Consider the following 19,228-nt stretch of genomic DNA (forward strand, 5'->3'; position numbering starts at 1 on the left):
GTATAGTAATATATTATTTTTGTAATAGCCTAGCTGTGTTATCTACATATTCATATAGCAAAACCATTACCAGATGGACTCCCATCACACCAACTATTAAAGGAACGTCGCTCTTGCGGCTCTATATTGATCCTACTTCTATCTGGTTAAATACGTAGGTCTCGGGATATCCCATAGAAGGCCACATGATCATGGAAATGCTAAACTATTTAAACTACCTTTATAAATGGTCAAAGAAAGAGAGCAGTTTGGAAGCATTGAAGGCAGAAACAGAAGGATGAGAACAGACAATTGGAGATAATTTTGCTCTACACTGAGCAATTCCATCACAGTGTCAACCACAAAGTTGAAAGCTCCCAGGGGATTAACCTCCATTAATAATATTCAGTGTAATAACTGAATAAGTAGAAGTATATAATGTCCATGAAGTTTCCATTATTTTTCATTGCAGGCTGCTTGGTCAACATTTGAAATAATTGGAGTCAACTTTATGTATTTGCTTAAATATTTTAAAAAGGGTTTCACCTCAGCCATTATTGACTCAATTACAATGGCCAATAAGAAGAGGCTTCAGTGTGTCCTCATTACTCACATGACCTGTGGTCTGTCTGGTTGCTCTTCTCTGACCTCTCTACACATCCCGTATTCTAGAATTTAATCCGGATATACTTTTTCTTAACATATTTCTACTTCTTTAAAAGTGAGATATACCAGATCAAGGATATACTGTATGTGGACAAAGACCTTCTTGGAACCAACTGTGAATATTCATCATTATACCTTTGCTATATAGTTCCTATCTGGTCTATAATTACTGATTTCATAATGTTAATGTTATACACATTTAGCTTAAGTGCCTATCATTTCCCAAATCAGTTCAATTCTACACTGTATATTGATTCTAACATACATTACCAAGCTTTCCCTCAAATCTGCTTGCATATGACTTCAGATTTCTCAGAGAATAGTGAAGTACTCCCAGGTACTTATTTATAATCTTTCACTGGACAGCAAAGTCAACTGATCTTACCCCAAATGTAATATCTCCACTACTGAAGACTTCTGTCAAATATGTGTGTCAAGCAGTTTAAGCACTCCTCTCTCGTTCTAAACATACAGCTTCTCAATTCATCAGTTCTGTATCAGATTACATCCATCGTGTTCATAGAGGTTTCACATGCTCTAGTAGAAAGTCAAGTGTCAAATAATCCTAAACCCACTCTTATTTACATCTTTTACGTCTAAATAATTACCAATGGAAAGAAAACAAACAAACAAAGGTTCAACAAATGTTGTTCTACTGCTTTTTTCCCATTTAATTAAATTTGATAAGGTCAAGTTCACCTGGTTACTTAGTGGTTAATTAGAGTGACCTGGTAGAGTAACTCTAAGCACTGGAATGTGGATAAGAATAGATGACTGGTCCTAATTAAATTGAAGCTTAATGGAGAATAGTTGATTTGGGATCACATTGTCTTTTCTCCTTTTTGAGAAAAGATAGAATTTAAGCATTTGACAGTCATAACTGGTATCAGATCAAATAAACTACCTAGTTTAATGTTAATAGGAGTCATCACAATTTCCTTTTTGATTCCCTTGAAGCAAAGCAGCCTGTTCTCTAAGTCACAGCATGTTTCCCAGTCGAGATCTGTCAGCCAGGGAACATCAGGCTTATCTGTGTGCTCCTGTTCAGAGAAAGACAAGAAGGTCCATTGAAACATGCTGGTCTTCAAACAATGTGGCAGCAGCAGTAAAGGCACCACCAATGTGGGATGTTCAGTGTAACGTTCAGATTTTCAAACTGCATCTAGAGGAAGAATATTCAAACTTCACATTAATTCAATGAGTAGTAGAATCCTTTCAAGAGTATCAGTGAATTGTTTAAAGTCATTATCTGTTACAGATGGAAAAAGTTGTACCAGACAGCTGCCTCACTAATTGCAAGTGTTGGTAGTAAGTCAAATTAAGGAATTACAGTCTGCCAACAAGGCAGTAGGCATTTTTGGGTCAGTACATCTCAGGTGAACCACTGCATCAAGGTTTTTTTGTGGAGCTTGTGGAACTGGCAGAATATTTCATGAATAAAGATGGATGACTTCACTGGTACCTCAACTGGCAGCACAAACTCCCAGCAGATGGCAAAACAGCAGAACTAGGCCATTGTAATATATAAGCTTTGTTGTAGTAATGTGTTAGACAAAACCGTTCTCACTACAGACACAGTCACCCATAGCAAGCCATTCTGTCCGCTGCAGCAGCAGGGGCTGTAATTCAGCTGTCTTTGTGAGGCCTACCGTGACCCTCGGTAATGACGAGCCCTGCTCTGCCACCATTCATTTGTAATGTGAAAGGCCAGCAAGAGAAATTGCAATCAATGATTCCCCTCCAAATACTTCTTCCAGCAAGACCAACTGCCATATTCATGGAAAGATACTTTTTAAAGAATGTGCGATTTTAGATTTTTCATCAAATACATAAATACCCTAAATATATAAAGGGAACGTATTTTACATTATAGTGGTGGGCAGAGGGATTCACTGAAGCATTAGCTGCTGGAAAAAGGTAATTACAAGAATATTAATGCCATGGCACTGCATTCCCATAGTTGCTAGCATCAGGTGACTCATCATAAAAGGCACCACAAATAAACAATTGTCCTTCTTATGAGGCTTAATTGTGGAGTGCCATGATGACTACAGAGAAAGTGTAAGTGTGTTCAATTTTCGATGAGTAGGTGAGCCATTAGGCCTCATTTATTTTATTCACAATCATGTCCATTAGCTAAGCTCACATTGGAGTTAATTTAATCAGAATTTAATTTGTTGTTATTTTGTTTATGTTTTTTAACTCTTTCAACTGTATTTCCACAATTCAGTACACAGGTATATTCTCACAGACAAATCTATTTGACCTTCAACACAACTATAATAAATAAGGAATACAGTATGTACTGTAGACTATAAAAAACACAAAACAACAAATAAACAGTATATTTTCATAGTCAGTACCTGTATACTTGTTATTTTGATAACAGACTGTTTAGATTAGGAAAGATACCTAAATCTTCTTTCTTCATCATTGAAATGTTGACTGTTGAAATCACAAGTGATGTGCTTATCGGTCGGTTAATTTTTATATTAGATTGGTGTCAAGGACTATAAATAACTGTGTTGACACCAGTGTGCAATTTTATGCATGGGAAGGTTTATCAAAAGAGGATTTGGTTAGCAGAGGTAACAAAGAATTTAAAGTACTACAGAAGAAGAAGAAACTGTTATACTTTGATTTGTGGAGATTTTATAAAACCAAGAGCAATGTAGGGACTCAGATAACATTTGAAGTGCTGCATGACATAAAATATGCAACAATGATCATTGTAGTTTGGCGTGTGGATTATAAAGAACAGAGAAACAAAGGAAAGGATTTACATAGACTTCAATGATCACCACAACCAGTTCCAGGATGTACTGAGGATCTTACAACTGGTTACAGAGGTGGTGAATTCCCTGTCTGTACTGGTTGTTCTTCTGATGGAGGGCATCAAAGTGTACAAATTAGTTTTTAAAGATGCATCTATCAGCTCAGTGTGAGGAAAGTGTGAAATGAAAGCTGCCTACTGCCACAACGTCACTATCCATACACTTCCCTGCAGTTAAAGGTGTAATTGCTATATTGTTTGTTTCAATATCATTACCTTTGTCTTAGTTTTCTCATTTGTTTCCACATGCAAAATAGTCGGGTGTGTGATAAATTCACAATGAGTCAGAAATAAACCTTTCCCCAAAAAAGAAAGTGCTATAACACACAGATGGTATTAGGGGACACCTTTCAATCTCCCCAACCCCAGCTCCACACTCACCACCATATTGAAAAAAACAATATATGTAACGGGCAGAACGATCTTCAAATACATATTCAAACATTGTAACTCATAAGGAGGAAGATTTTAAAACAACACTGCAAAAAAGTAACTCTGTAATTATATTATTTAGCATTTCTCATTCAGGTCAGAACTTAAATTGGTTTTGTTTTGTTGCTGAGGTAACCTTCCTTCTGGGTTATTCAGCAATCTTGTTTGAAATTGATAGATGTCAAAGACCTTTAGTCTGTAATCTGTACAGTAAATGATAATGCTAGTCCAGGCCTGCTGTTGAATACTAAAGAAGACAGAAGAGTTGGGTCTGGAATTTAATTTCCATGGAGCCCCAGCAGAAGATTACACTGTTTCCAGAACCTTTGTATGGTCTAAAATACCTCAAAACAAAAAATAACAAATACATTTTTGTTTTGTTTTTGTGTGTGTGAAATCACTATACACTCACCTAAAAGATTATTAGGAACACCATACTAATACTGTGTTTGACCCCCTTTCGCCTTCAGAACTGCCTTAATTCTCCGTGGCATTGATTCAACAAGGTGCTGAAAGCATTCTTTAGAAATGTTGGCCCATATTGATAGGATAGCATCTTGCAGTTGATGGAGATTTGTGGGATGCACATCCAGGGCACGAAGCTCCCGTTCCACCACATCCCAAAGATGCTCTATTGGGTTGAGATCTGGTGACTGTGGGGGCCAGTTCAGTACAGTGAACTCATTGTCATGTTCAAGAAACCAATTTGAAATTATTCGACCTTTGTGACATGGTGCATTATCCTGCTGGAAGTAGCCATCAGAGGATGGGTACATGGTGGTCATGGACATGGGACAAGGGATGGACATGGTCAGAAACAATGCTCAGGTAGGCCGTGGCATTTAAACGATGCCCAATTGGCACTAAGGGGCCTAAAGTGTGCCAAGAAAACATCCCCCACACCATTACACCACCACCACCAGCCTGCACAGTGGTAACAAGGCATGATGGATCCATGTTCTCATTCTGTTTACGCCAAATTCTGACTCTACCATCTGAATGTCTCAACAGAAATCGAGACTCATCAGACCAGGCAACATTTTTCCAGTCTTCAACTGTCCAATTTTGGTGAGCTTGTGCAAATTGTAGCCTCTTTTTCCTATTTGTAGTGGAGATGAGTGGTACCCGGTGGGGTCTTCTGCTGTTGTAGCCCATCCGCCTCAAGGTTGTACGTGTTGTGGCTTCACAAATGCTTTGCTGCACACCTCGGTTGTAACGTGTGGTTATTTCAGTCAAAGTTGCTCTTCTATCAGCTTGAATCAGTCGGCCCATTCTCCTCTGACCTCTGGCATCAACAAGGCATTTTCGCCCACAGGACTGCCGCATACTGGATGTTTTTCCCTTTTCACACCATTCTTTGTAAACCCTAGAAATGGTTGTGCATGAAAATCCCAGTAACTGAGCAGATTGTGAAATACTCAGACCGGCCCGTCTGACACCAACAACCATGCCACGCTCAAAATTGCTTAAATCACCTTTCTTTCCCATTCAGACATTCAGTTTGGAGTTCAGGAGATTGTCTTGACCAGGACCACACCCCTAAATGCACTGAAGCAACTGCCATGTGATTGGTTGGTTAGATAATTGCATTAATGACAAATTGAACAGGTGTTCCTAATAATCCTTTAGGTGAGTGTAGGTTGATCACTAGTTTGTTCATGACCGCTTGACTGAGATCTAAGATGCTATTTTAATATTTACTTTCTTTTAATTACAGCATAGAAAAATGCTTAGTGAATAAACTAAAATAAAAAGTATTGAGAAAGATATTTAAAGAGTTTTTTAAACGTTTTATTTAGGTTTAGTGCTCCTGAGAGGCTTTAGTGGTATAGGCCTCTGCTCAAAGCTTACTTTGGGTACCATAGTCCAAATATCTGTAGGCTTCAGGATTAGCCGATCATGTCTGCCAGTCTACAAAGAGCAGGACACTGTGGTTGGGGGCTGATTGGGATGACTTTGTTTGAAGTGAGCTAGAGACTCAGCTTCCTGCAGCATGACCCAGTGATTGGCTGCGTGCTTGACAGTTTCCAGTGTTATCAGAGAGAGCTGCATCAACCCTCCATCTGACATTAGCTTTGCTGCTTGCACTGTGGCGTGCAATGTGAAATGAAGCAAGTGGCATACACTGATTATCTCTGATGATGCATGAATCTTGTCTACATTTTAAGCGGAGTCAAGCTGGTAAAGAATGTGCTTACAGTTCAGAATAAAAGTTCAAAAATAAACCGATTCTAAAATGTGAATTGCCATTTAATTTGTATGTTATACTTGCATGAATGCCCTTATTAATCCAGAATTGCCAGGTCATGTTTTGGATGATCAGTACTTTCTCATAACTTTCCAAACCACAATCTCTTATCCATCTCTGAATGAAGGATGCTTACCTTATCAATACCGGCAGTCCCTCGCAGAAAGAAGTTCCATTCTGGGTCAGAGATCTCTCCTTGCTGTCGCATGATCTCGATGCAAAGCATGAAGCTGTATATCAGTTTGTGTTGCTCAAACAGCCCCCGAGATATGTTGGTGTACATGGTGAGGAGGGTTTGTGAGAGTAAGACTGCCAAGCGCTCCTCCAGAACGCTGCTTTTCTCAGAGGTCTCGATGGTCATATTGAACAGCTGCCAGAAGAAAACGAACACATAGATACATTTAAACTAAATTTAAACTAGATAAAGTTAAACTAAATGTTGTATTAAGATTCACTAGTAAAACTCTGGTAGCAATGCAAAAACATAAATAAGGTTTTATTACAAAATGTAATAAACACATTGTTTTTTCTAGTTCCCTATATAAATAACATTTCTTAGAGAAAACTATACCTGACTGACTCTTAGTAACTACTTGTTTCAAAGTCACATTGATTTTCAACATTATGCAGTAATAGATGCAATGCACTATAAAAACTCATATATAAATTATTAAATCGGACATTAGAAGTATTGTTTTTAAAAATGTGGTTCTATAGAAAAGAAAAAAAAAGAACAAAACCGAGCTGAATACAAAGTAACTGATTTTTGTACAACTCTTTAAAGCTATACTGTATTGTAGGCTATAGTACCTGTTTGAAGTATTTTAAGGAGAATTGATACATAGGGTCAATTTCTGACAGGTTGGCGATCACAAAGTACATCACAGATCCACGGGTTGCAACGGGGCGATACTTTTCACGGGCAGCATTGATCTTCAATTCTGTGGCTTCAGCTTCTTGCAATCTGGATTTAATGGCAGCTGATGTAACCTGAAACACAGAGATTCAATGCAGAAGTAAGAAAGACTGAGTGGAATTTAAATCAAAGCCCTCTGTGTTCAAGATCAATTACAGTTATTTGAGTTGGGAAAATGTATTGTCCATTTCTTTTTCCTTTGATAGCTGAAGACTGTTTAAAACAAAAAGTTTCAAGAAGAAGAAGAAAATAAAGTTGATAGACGAAGGGTTGACGGTCCATGTTGTAGTGCAGTTGAGGATCTTTTTTTGTTCTAAATGGAACTTCTATCAGGTGTGTCGGTGAAGATTAGAACATAAAGTGTCAAACATACTTATTAATAAATATATATAGCATGCTTTAAGGAGGTTGGTATTATAAGGCTTTAAGGTAAAATGACAAACTACTTTTCATGTTTCCTTCTGTAAAAAAATAGTCTAAGTAAACACTGAGGAAATTTGAACGTTATTTGTGTTGCCCTTTCTGTATTTGCAACAAAATGCATCTTAACATACATGACCCCACAAGTGTGTCTCTTCCTGTTGTGATAGCATGTTTAACCTACAGCTGTGTGATATATTGTAATTAATGTAAGTCACCCTGGATAAGGGTGCTAAGAAATATAATAACAGTATAATTGTTGAACATGAGGGACTACTCCATCACAATAAGACTAGTGAATACTAAATACGATCTGAAAAACATACTGTGCAATTAAAGTCTGTAGCTGTAGACTCACAAACTCACAAAGTAAAAATGCATATACAGTCATTTAAAGTCCTGCATGCCTTTTAATATGATTCTAAAAATGAATGGCAATGATGTTCAGAATAAGCCATAAGCCATCTAGATGAAACAAATATGAATCTTTTACTAGCTTGAGCTCACGGTGTTCTCTAAGATTAAAGAATAATTGGTCCCGACAGCAGATCAGCTCCTTGAAATGATAGAAAGCTAAATAATTAATGTCTTTCATACCTGAGTCAGGAGAGCATATAAATGAGGAACAATTGAAATCCATATCTATTTATTTATTTATTTTTCTACGACAAAGGATGAAAATCAATAGAATCAGCAATGAATGCATAAATAATTGCTTGTACATCAGGTTAGTATAAGTTCCATTGGTTTCCGTAACTGGCTGAAAGTCCACTATTAAAAGAGTCTGTTTGATCTTTAATCTCACCGAGTAATAGGGTTTACAATAAATACATTAATTAATTAATTCTTCATAATATAAAATCAATCTCAACATCCTTACACCCAAATGATCAATCTTGTTAAGATTACAAGGAGTTAGCATCTGTATAAAGAGTGTTAGCTTCCCCACGTTCCTTAGCCAAAAGTTTCAAGCTCACATACTGCTCTGGGGAAAAGAAGCAGCACAGTTTTTAAGTTATGAAAAAGTCAGCTTTATCCAGAAAGGCATACCCTTGCTACTGGCCACATTTTATAAGCACAGTTGCAAAATGATTACATGCTTTAAAAAAAAAGCTTGCACAGGGGCTATTAAAACAAAGTAAAAACAATTTAAAAAATAAGAATTATATATATATATATATATATATATATATATATATATATATGAACAAAACTGTGACAGTCAAACCCCTAACAATAAACATATTTTAACCGTTAAATTAGAATGGCATGAATCCCCTGCAATTGAACTGCCTGTTTCAATAACATTATGAGAAGAGACAGGGTGATGGGAATAGGTCCAATTTGTTCTTTGAAATGAAAGAAGTGATAGATAGTGAACAAGAGGTAAAAAAACAAGAAACAAGCTGTAGGAAAAGGAAAATGCTGACACGTATACTTAAGAACAAAGAAGCAAATCAGCCATCTCACTCTTGCCCTTTTCTTTAGACTAAGTATACAAGACTTTTGATTAGGAGAACAGATTCCATATTTTCGGAGATTATACAATTTGACGAGATAAAGCTCAAGAATGGTGGAAATCACCTTGGACTCCTGCAGCGTATTAATGAGCTCTTCGTTGTCCAGAATGTTGCCCTCTGAAGTGAACAAGAGCTTTAAGATCCTGTCTTCAATCGCCTTCAGCTGATTTTTATCAGCATTTATCCTGACAATCAACTGGTTTCTCTGTTCTTCCAGATCAGGTCTCTCTAGCCTCACCACATCACTGCATAAAGAAGAGGGACACAAGTTACAAAATACAAATAAATGCTTGGCATGCACTGATCAGATACAGCTGTGTTCAAAAGTATTCACACCTCTCATTTGAAACAATGTTATTCTCTGATTCGTGTATTTTATTACACACCGTTCATTAAACTATACTTAATAATCAGTTATATATTTGAACACTAATTCAACCAAAAAAACTGTGTTGAGACCGGTTGTGTAAAAATTGGACTGCAGCTCCCAACAAATACATATACCTTAATACAATTGTATCTAGGGAAGTAATCCCCAATAAATGTTCTTAGTCTACTGCATCTTTTTCTGAATCATATACTAGTCTCCACAGCATGTGGTGAAAGTGAGGGAAAATGTGCTCAAATATGCAGATCTGAACATGGATCAGTAGGCTGGAGTCTCCACATCTGGCCCATGCCCTCGTGCAACCTTTTATTGGTCATGAAACTTAATGGCAGCCTGATAATAAGGAAGCTGAAATCTCTACCTGAGCAGCTGGTCCTCCAGTCCCGATTTTGTTACAGTGAAGTTGATAATAGTGACTTTAATACAGACCTACAAAGAATTAAAATAAATGAATACATAAATATGCAAGAAATATGTATTCCTTATTCATGTTTTATCTGTTGAGGGTAGACCACAACTGATGTCAGATTATTAAGTTATTCTACCATAAAGAAAGCTTACCACATGTATTTGTAACTTCCCTTTGGCTTTGTGTTTTCTGCAGTAAAAAATTAAACAGCACAATACTTCTTCAGTTTTGTTTATCTTTTCATTATTCTTTTAATTCCTTATTTTTGTTCACTATTAAGTTTCAGATTAATGTATAAATGGATACACAGCATTGCAAATTGCTTGCAGAATTTTGCTGACAGACGTCTTGGCCTCAGCAAGTTGCTGATCTTAATTGGAGACCATGCAGGAAATTTCAAAATTAGCACCCATTCCGAGAGAATTATTTTCATTAGTTTATGGGGAAAACCTAATAGGAAAAATAAATAATTCCAGATAACAGTTTAGCTGAGATGCATCACATTTGGCATGGCCCAGTGCAGAAACCCATCACACACTCGACACATTGCTGTAGCACAATGATAAACTAGAATCGCTGCTTGTTAAACAAAGCGATATTTTTCATGGCAGGTGGACATAATTTCACATATGTACACTTCGCTGCACTGAGGACAACTGGGAAGCATGCCAGTGCAGAACGTATGGTTTTGACCTCCTTTTTTGTTTCCCTGTAATCCCCATTGAATCAAAAATATTTGTATAATAATAAACATCCAGATGGTCATTTAAAGGCTTGAAATCAAAAATAATAATAAAAAAAGATTTAAAAAATGCTTGATTGATGCCACAAAGCTTTTACCAATGACTCTGCTCTCAAACTATGAATAAATATTTTGGTTTATTGCTTTAATGATTTTCAACAATGCACATGCCTATTACACTTGGTGCATATAACTATAACTATAATTGTATGTAAACAGAATTACATGTACATGTCCCTGATGTAAGTCACAGTCATCAGTTTAATTTTATTGAGATAAGCTGTCGTCAAAAATTAAATGCAATTCCAGCTGCTATTGCAGTTTAATATTTCTGACAAATCAGCATATGAATAGCTGTACCCAGTTCAATGTTGTAATACATTATATATTAAATCTTTGTGCCAGGTCAGAAGCTACAGTTTCTACTGGCAGACAGTATTCACCTGGTTGTGCTAGGAATTATGGGAGCCACAGTTAATCTTGTTATTCTATACTAGCTGTACTCCAGTAATGGAGCCCTGGAGATGACATGGCAAAAAATAAATATAAACATTAAATTATGCTCATCTATTCATTCACATGGTTTTATTAATTGGGTGACACGGTTGCTTAATTAGAAGTTAATTAATTTGGGCAAAACTATTTAATTCAGACTATGTTAATAATGAAAATATACACATTGATTAATAATGTGCATGTGAAAATTAATAAACCATCCATATATTATTAATATCATCATCATTATTATTGTAAGCGATATTGAATGATTAATACACATTTAAGTGTTTATAAGCCCTGAAAAGGAATAGCTTCTAAAAGTGAAAAGTGGATAACCTCGTCAGATTCATGAGGCCATTCTTGCAACGCCACAGATATTAACACGGCACAGATCCCAATATAAGGACGTTAATGTGTGTAATGTGTGCAAGAAATGCAGTAGTAATGAGCAGGCATTTCAATATCTTTTGCAAATATCCTTTGAATTCCTAAGAGGCTTACGGTATTACAACTTGCACAGGGTGAAAAGACAGCGATAATGTGACACAAATTAGATACAGATTCCATTAGATTCTCTACCAATCTCCACTGAAGGACTTTCCACAAAGCCACAGGAAATGCGATAATGACAGTGACAGGGATGAATCACATTACCAGTAGGCAGTGGGACACCAAAGCCTCAGGAAGTAAAGAGCAAATGACAAAAAAAGCTCAGGACAACTGATTGTGAGCTGTGAAATGTCTGCTAAAAACAGGGTTCACCAAACATTAGATGTTTCATACCACTATATTAACACGTCTCTATATGTTACTAAAATACACAAAGACAGCCTTCATAACATTCATATTCCTCCATGTTGGACTTTTCTGTAATATCGAATTGTGTGTTTCAATGTGCTTGTCTAGCTTAATGTATTGGGCTGAATGACTCTGCCAGTTTAAGTGTGGTCTGCACAGGAATGTATGTAAATATTGTATTTTACCTCAGGTAGGTAGTGGGGGTTGGCCATTTTGGTCGTCATGTAGAATCTGAAGTTTTTATCGTAGTCAATATCAGAATCTCCCAGCCGAATGAGCGTTCTTCCCCCTGTAACAAATGTCTGCTTCAACAGAATGGGCTCCAAAGAAGGATCAAGGGTTTCCTTGAGCTGAAAAACAACATATCACTTTGTTTAATGAACACAAAGTAAAAGGAAGCTGCAGTACATATATGATGGTTGAAGAATTGAATTTGATTTATGAGCTGTAGGAATTCACAAGGGCTTTAACAATTAAATAATATTTTGTCAATTAAGAAAACTACACCCTCAGAGCAGTGAAAGTCATTCACCATTTCCACGGGTACTACATTTGCTAACCTGGGGATTTTTTACAGAAATTATATGCCTCAGCTAAGCTAGGGCCTTCTGATTAGGGAAGACTCTATCCTTCACCTTCATTGGTGTAAGCAATAGAAGACAGTCTGTACTTATGATAATGATAGGGACTGCATATCAGACTTTTAAAGTACAAAGTTTTAAGATTGATGCAATATCCATACAGCTGAAATTCATTTTTTGGGTGTTCTGAAACTGTAAGAAAATATATCTAAAGAAGTGCATTCTTCCCATGATAATTTAAAATGCTCAAATTCAACATTGATTTCATAACCTGAAGAGATACATATCTTTAAATGCATTTTACTAATTGAATACAACAAATACCTCCTCCAGCAAGACAGGCATGCCCAACCGTATAGCATTTTCCAAGGTACGGAGAAAACCAGAATCGGTCAGCTTAATCACTTTTAGTCCATTTTTAGTTTCCTTGGTTCTTATCCAGCGGTTTGCCTACAACACATGGAAGAAAAAGTATATATTAAATATAACATGTCAGTTTTCCTTCTGCACTGTATATTGAATGCAAAAGCAGTGTGAAACTTTCTAAAGTTGTAGATTACATTGATAGCAATGGAACATTTTTAACACTAACAACAATGTCCTAGGTTTGTACTAGGTATATTTTGATAAAAATCCCTTCCTGAGTAACCACCTATGATGAATACACAAGAATAAAGATTAATGAGAACTTTAATGATAAACTATAATCTCTACACATTGTAATGAAGATGGAGCTATTCTTGGATGACTATAACATGTTTATATTACTATATTACATGTTTATAACATGTAATGGATTAAATACATTTATCATGTTGCCTTCTGAGCGTTCACACTTGTGCTTTACTGGAAGATAATTAACACTATTAAGGTTTATAACTAAATTAAGATAACTACTAAGAAAATGACTTGTCTTTAAATCTTATGTGAAAACAAAACAAATGTATTAACACTGACTGACTACAAATGAACCCCTGCCCTTTCAGTTCAGAAAAGTGACACCTGAATTGACATGTTTATTCCTTTATACAAGGTAATATACATGTATACAGTGAAGGAAAAAAGTATTTGATCCCCTGCTGATTTTGTACGTTTGCCCACTGACAAAGAAATGATCAGTCTATAATTTTAATGGTAGGTGTATTTTAACAGTGAGAGACAGAATAACAAACAAAAAAATCCTGAAAAACGCATTTCAAAAAAGTTATAAATTGATTTGCATGTTAATGAGTGAAATAAGTATTTGATCCCCTATCAATCAGCAAGATTTCTGGCTCCCAGGTGTCTTTTATAGAGGTAATGAGCTGAGATTAGGAGCACGTAGCTCGTTACCTGTATAAAAGACACCTGTCCACAGAAGCAATCAATCAATCAGATTCCAATCTCTCCACCAAGGCCAAGACCAAAGAACTGTCCAAGGAAGTCAGGGACAAGATTGTAGACCTACACAAGGCTGGAATGGGCTACAATACCATCGCCAAGCAGCTTGGTGAGGAGGTGACAACAGTTGTTGCGATTATTCACAAATGGAAGAAACACAAAAAAACTGTCAGTCTCCCTTGGTCTGGGGCTCCATGCAAGATCTCACCTCTTGGAGTTTCAATGATCATGAGAACGGTGAGGAATCAGCCCAGAACTACACGGGAGGATCTTGTTAATGATCTCAAGGCAGCTGGGACCATAGTCACCAAGAAAACAATTGGTAACACACTACGCCTTGAAGGACTGAAATCCTGCAGCGCCCGCAAGGTCCCCCTGCTCAAGAAAGCACATGTACAGGCCCGTCTGAAGTTTGCCAATGAACATCTGAATGATTCAGAGGAGAACTGGGTGAAAGTGTTGTGGTCAGATGAGACCAAAATCGAGCTCTTTGGCATCAACTCAACTCGCCGTGTTTGGAGGAGGAGAAATGCTGCCTATGACCCCAAGAACACCATCCCCACCATCAAACATGGAGGTGGAAACATTATGCTTTGGGGGTGTTTTTCTGCTAAGGGGACAGGACAACTGCACCGCATCAAAGGGACGATGGACGGGGCCATGTACCGTCAAATCTTGGGTGAGAACCTCCTTCCCTCAGCCAGGGCATTGAAAATGGGTCGTGGATGGGTATTCCAGCATGACAATGACCCAAAACACACAGCCAAGGCAACAAAGGAGTGGCTCAAGAAGAAGCACATTAAGGTCCTGGAGTGGCCTAGCCAGTCTCCAGACCTTAATCCCATAGAAAATCTGTAAAGGGAGTTGAAGGTTCGAGTTGCCAAACGTCAGCCTCGAAACCTTAATGGCTTGGAGAGGATCTGCAAAGAGGAGTGGGACAAAATCCCTCCTGAGATGTGTGCAAACCTGGTGGCCAACTACAAGAAACGTCTGACCTCTGTGATTGCCAACAAGGGTTTTGCCACCAAGTACTAAGTCGAAGGGGTCAAATACTTATTTCCCTCATTAACATGCAAAACAATGTATAACTTTTTTGAAATGAGTTTTTCTGGATTTTTTTTGTTGTTATTCTGTCTCTCACTGTGAAAATACACCTACCATTAAAATTATAGACTGATCATTTCTTTGTCAGTGGGCAAACGTACAAAATCAGCAGGGGATCAAATACTTTTTTCCCTCACTGTATATATAATTTATTTATTTAAGGGTAAATAGTTTGCTACAATGATTACCTAATTTATCTCACAACATGCTTTCCTACAATTCTTTAATTTAAGATCACAGTATGTTGCAGTGAGACAGAATAATGTTTTATAAAAAAAAGAGTTAACAGAAGCCCCCTATGTGTAACACACATAGCAGATGTAAACGAAAAAAAAAAAAGAAACCCAAGGGCTATGAGCAGGGAACAGTGTGAAATCATTTATATAGATGTGAATGAACAGAAGTGGCTGTTTCCACTTCAGTAAAGAACACAAACAATGCCCAGAGGTCAAAGATGGGTCACAGAGAATATGATTACATCACTATTCCATATTTACAAGAATAAAATAAGGTAGTTTTTGAGACTGAGACAATTAGGAAATGAGTGAAGTCTACAACATTAAAGGAATGGCAAGACGGTGTGCTGTATTTTAAACACATAAGCAAAAACTTGAAGGACTTTTGAGCATTGCACAAAGCCATGTCAGCAATGCTCCAACTGAACTGTTGGACACATATCTATGGTTGTGATCTACACAAACACATACTTGGTATTTGCTTTGAACTTCATGGTACTTGTTTCACCATTATCTTCTCTAGCAACATCTGTATCATCTTCAGACTAAATGCACAGAACCTTAATTATTAGTTGTATCACTAATACAATCTTCCGTTTCTTAAATGTCTAAATTGATACTCATTTGCACACATATTCTAAAAAGACCTAGAAGACGAACACATAAAAAGATGGGAAGATTAAATAATAAACTTTGCAGGCATGACATGGAAAAGGGATGCTATAGATTAAAGCAAGTGGAAACATCTTGGGGAGGCCTTCATCCAGCAGTGGATCTATTAGGCTGCTGCTGCTGCTGATTTATATATATATATATATATATACACTCACCTAAAGGATTATTAGGAACACCATACTAATACTGTGTTTGACCCCCTTTCGCCTTCAGAACTGCCTTAATTCTACGTGGCATTGATTCAACAAGGTGCTGAAAGCATTCTTTAGAAATGTTGGCCCATATTGATAGGATAGCATCTTGCAGTTGATGGAGATTTGTGGGATGCACATCCAGGGCACGAAGCTCCCGTTCCACCACATCCCAAAGATGCTCTATTGGGTTGAGATCTGGTGACTGTGGGGGCCAGTTTAGTACAGTGAACTCATTGTCATGTTCAAGAAACCAATTTGAAATGATTCGACCTTTGTGACATGGTGCATTATCCTGCTGGAAGTAGCCATCAGAGGATGGGTACATGGTGGTCATAAATGGATGGACATGGTCAGAAACAATGCTCAGGTAGGCCGTGGCATTTAAACGATGCCCAATTGGCACTAAGGGGCCTAAAGTGTGCCAAGAAAACATCCCCCACACCATTACACCACCACCACCAGCCTGCACAGTGGTAACAAGGCATGATGGATCCATGTTCTCATTCTGTTTATGCCAAATTCTGACTCTACCATCTGAATGTCTCAACAGAAATCGAGACTCATCAGACCAGGCAACATTTTTCCAGTCTTCAACTGTCCAATTTTGGTGAGCTTGTGCAAATTGTAGCCTCTTTTTCCTATTTGTAGTGGAGATGAGTGGTACCCGGTGGGGTCTTCTGCTGTTGTAGCCCATCCGCCTCAAGGTTGTACGTGTTGTGGCTTCACAAATGCTTTGCTGCATACCTCGGTTGTAACGAGTGGTTATTTCAGTCAAAGTTGCTCTTCTATCAGCTTGAATCAGTCGGCCCATTCTCCTCTGACCTCTAGCATCAACAAGGCATTTTCGCCCACAGGACTGCCGCATACTGGATGTTTTTCCCTTTTCACACCATTCTTTGTAAACCCTAGAAATGGTTGTGCGTGAAAATCCCAGTAACTGAGCAGATTGTGAAATACTCAGACCGGCCCGTCTGGCACCAACAACCATGCCACGCTCAAAATTGCTTAAATCACCTTTCTTTCCCTTTCAGACATTCAGTTTGGAGTTCAGGAGATTGTCTTGACCAGGACCACACCCCTAAATGCATTGAAGCAACTGCCATGTGATTGGTTGGTTAGATAATTGCATTAATGAGAAATTGAACAGGTGTTCCTAATAATCCTTTAGGTGAGTGTATATATATATTAAATATTGAGGTACTTTATTGCTAGGCACTATGAAATGTGTCATTCACCACTCACAAGCCTTTCAGAAAACTGAACCTTTAGCACCTTTAGTCCTGCATCCATGAAGCACTTCAGACTTCTTTCATTAAGCTTGCTTCACAAACATGGGCAGTTAAATTTAAAAAGTTAAGTTAAAGAGTATTTATTTCCCCCTTAGTCATATTGAGCAAGAGTTAGCTACCCAGCAAAGCCAGTTACAAAGTCCCAACTCCCCTTAATAAAACCGATTCTGACCATTTGCAATCTGTATATTCACTCCATAATCTTTCAATTTCTCCAGATCTGAAGCTGTGTGCAGTACTTCACAAGTGACAGATGTGTCATGTATGGCAGCACGCTTGGCTTCCATGGACAATATCTCAAGGAACTCACAGACAGACCCTTCATCAGTATGTCAGCCCTCCTGCTTCCAATAGTTGTTCTATGTTCTGCACCTCTAGTTTAAACATTCAATCATCAGAATGGAATGAAAGAAAAGAAAACTATGCTTCACTGGGCTTGCATTTTGACAGGTTTGGTTTGTCATTGTCACTTTATGTTAAGTCTGGGTTAGGCATCTGTCTTAAAAGAACACCAAGGTCTACCACTGATGACTACAAAAAATAAAACATGAAATAACACATGGGCTATAAGGGTTATTCAGTGAAAGTAAACCTTGGCTTGACCAAACCACCTCTTTAACTGTAGGCCTAGTCAGTATTGCCTTTTCTGTTCTAACCCCAAATCTCTGACAAAAGTAAAATATTAAATATTAGCTATAACAGATCATTTTAACACCTCTGATGATCTCTCAGGCAGTATTCATGTGTAGTTGGTTTTAAATGTTTATTAAAATGTAGGATCCTGACTCAACCAGCAATAAGGGGAAAATATGTGGATCTAGAAACTTGGGTTCCTTAATATGTCTGTATTATGTGCACGCAAGGCGATGGTAAGTCAAAATATTCTAACAGTTTATTTCAGAAATTATTTGTTTCAACATCACACATATTTTAGTTTTCTTCTGTGCTCCACTACTGTATAATGTATAATCAGGCCACCTCATAAAGAGATATCCTCCCAAGACAATGGTATTTGACCTGCTGAACTGTCTCTTCAGAATTTGCAGAATTTGACCCCAATCTGCGGTCTTGTTTATCTGTAACAACAAATTGGTGTCACACATATACATTCCTTTTATCCTTGCCTTGCAAGTTCTCCTGTCAGACACAGATAACCATGCTCTGTGTTTATCTGCATGACGTTAAAGCACAGGTTGAAGCAGGGATATCCCAGGTGCAATAAAATAAAATGTGCTTGCAGTCTGTGATAACTGCAGCTTTAAGAGCCCAAGTTAGGTCTTTCAATCTAATTGATTATATGCTTTGAGAATCCCCATTAGGATGTGAGAAATCCACTTTATTTGACATCAGGGGTTTTAGTAATGCCACAAGCACTAATGGTTTATACACCATAAATGAATAGCTAGCATAGTCAGAGCAAGTGATGAATTTGATATCAGGGAAACATCTGTTATGCTTGAAACCAAAGACAATACCGACTCAGGCTAATTTGCATAAAGGGCTGAGCAATTCAAGCAAAGGCCAAACTAGGGTGATATATCACAACAGCTGGAAACTGTATGCGACCAATGAAGAGAATTTAACTTGTCTACATAATATTGTTGTCTTTAGCACTACGCAGAAGTTATTGACATCCATTACCTGGTCCTGGGGATCAATCATCAGAGGCCACCGACGCCCACGGGTCACTAGAATCCCATTCTCTGTGGAGACAGTGTCTCTTGGCAGGCCATCAGTATTCCACTGGCGAATCTCGTACGGATCACCTAATATGTTTATGAGGCTAAAGTTTGGGCTTATTGGAATGTCAAGCTCCTGGCAACGTGTAATCCATCTATCTATGAGCTGTGAAAAAGAACAGAGAAAAAAACTGAACATGAAGTACACATTTCTTCAAACATGCTTTAGTTGAGACATGCT

The 19,228-nt window shown here is 37.6% G+C and overlaps 1 protein-coding gene across 1 annotated transcript in view; it reads right to left on the reverse strand.

Annotated features, from left to right (window-relative positions):
- Window positions 1-19,228, reverse strand: part of dnah6 (dynein, axonemal, heavy chain 6) — a 102,289-nt gene that overhangs the window by 28,304 nt on the left and 54,757 nt on the right. The window contains exons 55-62 of the mRNA XM_066719759.1: window positions 18,950-19,153; window positions 12,755-12,880; window positions 12,035-12,199; window positions 9,764-9,831; window positions 9,079-9,259; window positions 6,969-7,148; window positions 6,295-6,528; window positions 1,550-1,685 (exon numbers count right to left, since the gene is read on the reverse strand). Of these exons, the coding sequence (XP_066575856.1) occupies window positions 1,550-1,685; window positions 6,295-6,528; window positions 6,969-7,148; window positions 9,079-9,259; window positions 9,764-9,831; window positions 12,035-12,199; window positions 12,755-12,880; window positions 18,950-19,153 (1,294 nt within the window). The remainder of the gene's footprint in view (window positions 1-1,549; window positions 1,686-6,294; window positions 6,529-6,968; window positions 7,149-9,078; window positions 9,260-9,763; window positions 9,832-12,034; window positions 12,200-12,754; window positions 12,881-18,949; window positions 19,154-19,228) is intronic.

Source organism: Amia ocellicauda, chromosome 13 (genome assembly GCF_036373705.1).
Source record: "Amia ocellicauda isolate fAmiCal2 chromosome 13, fAmiCal2.hap1, whole genome shotgun sequence".
In the NCBI taxonomy this organism is placed as follows: domain Eukaryota; kingdom Metazoa; phylum Chordata; class Actinopteri; order Amiiformes; family Amiidae; genus Amia; species Amia ocellicauda.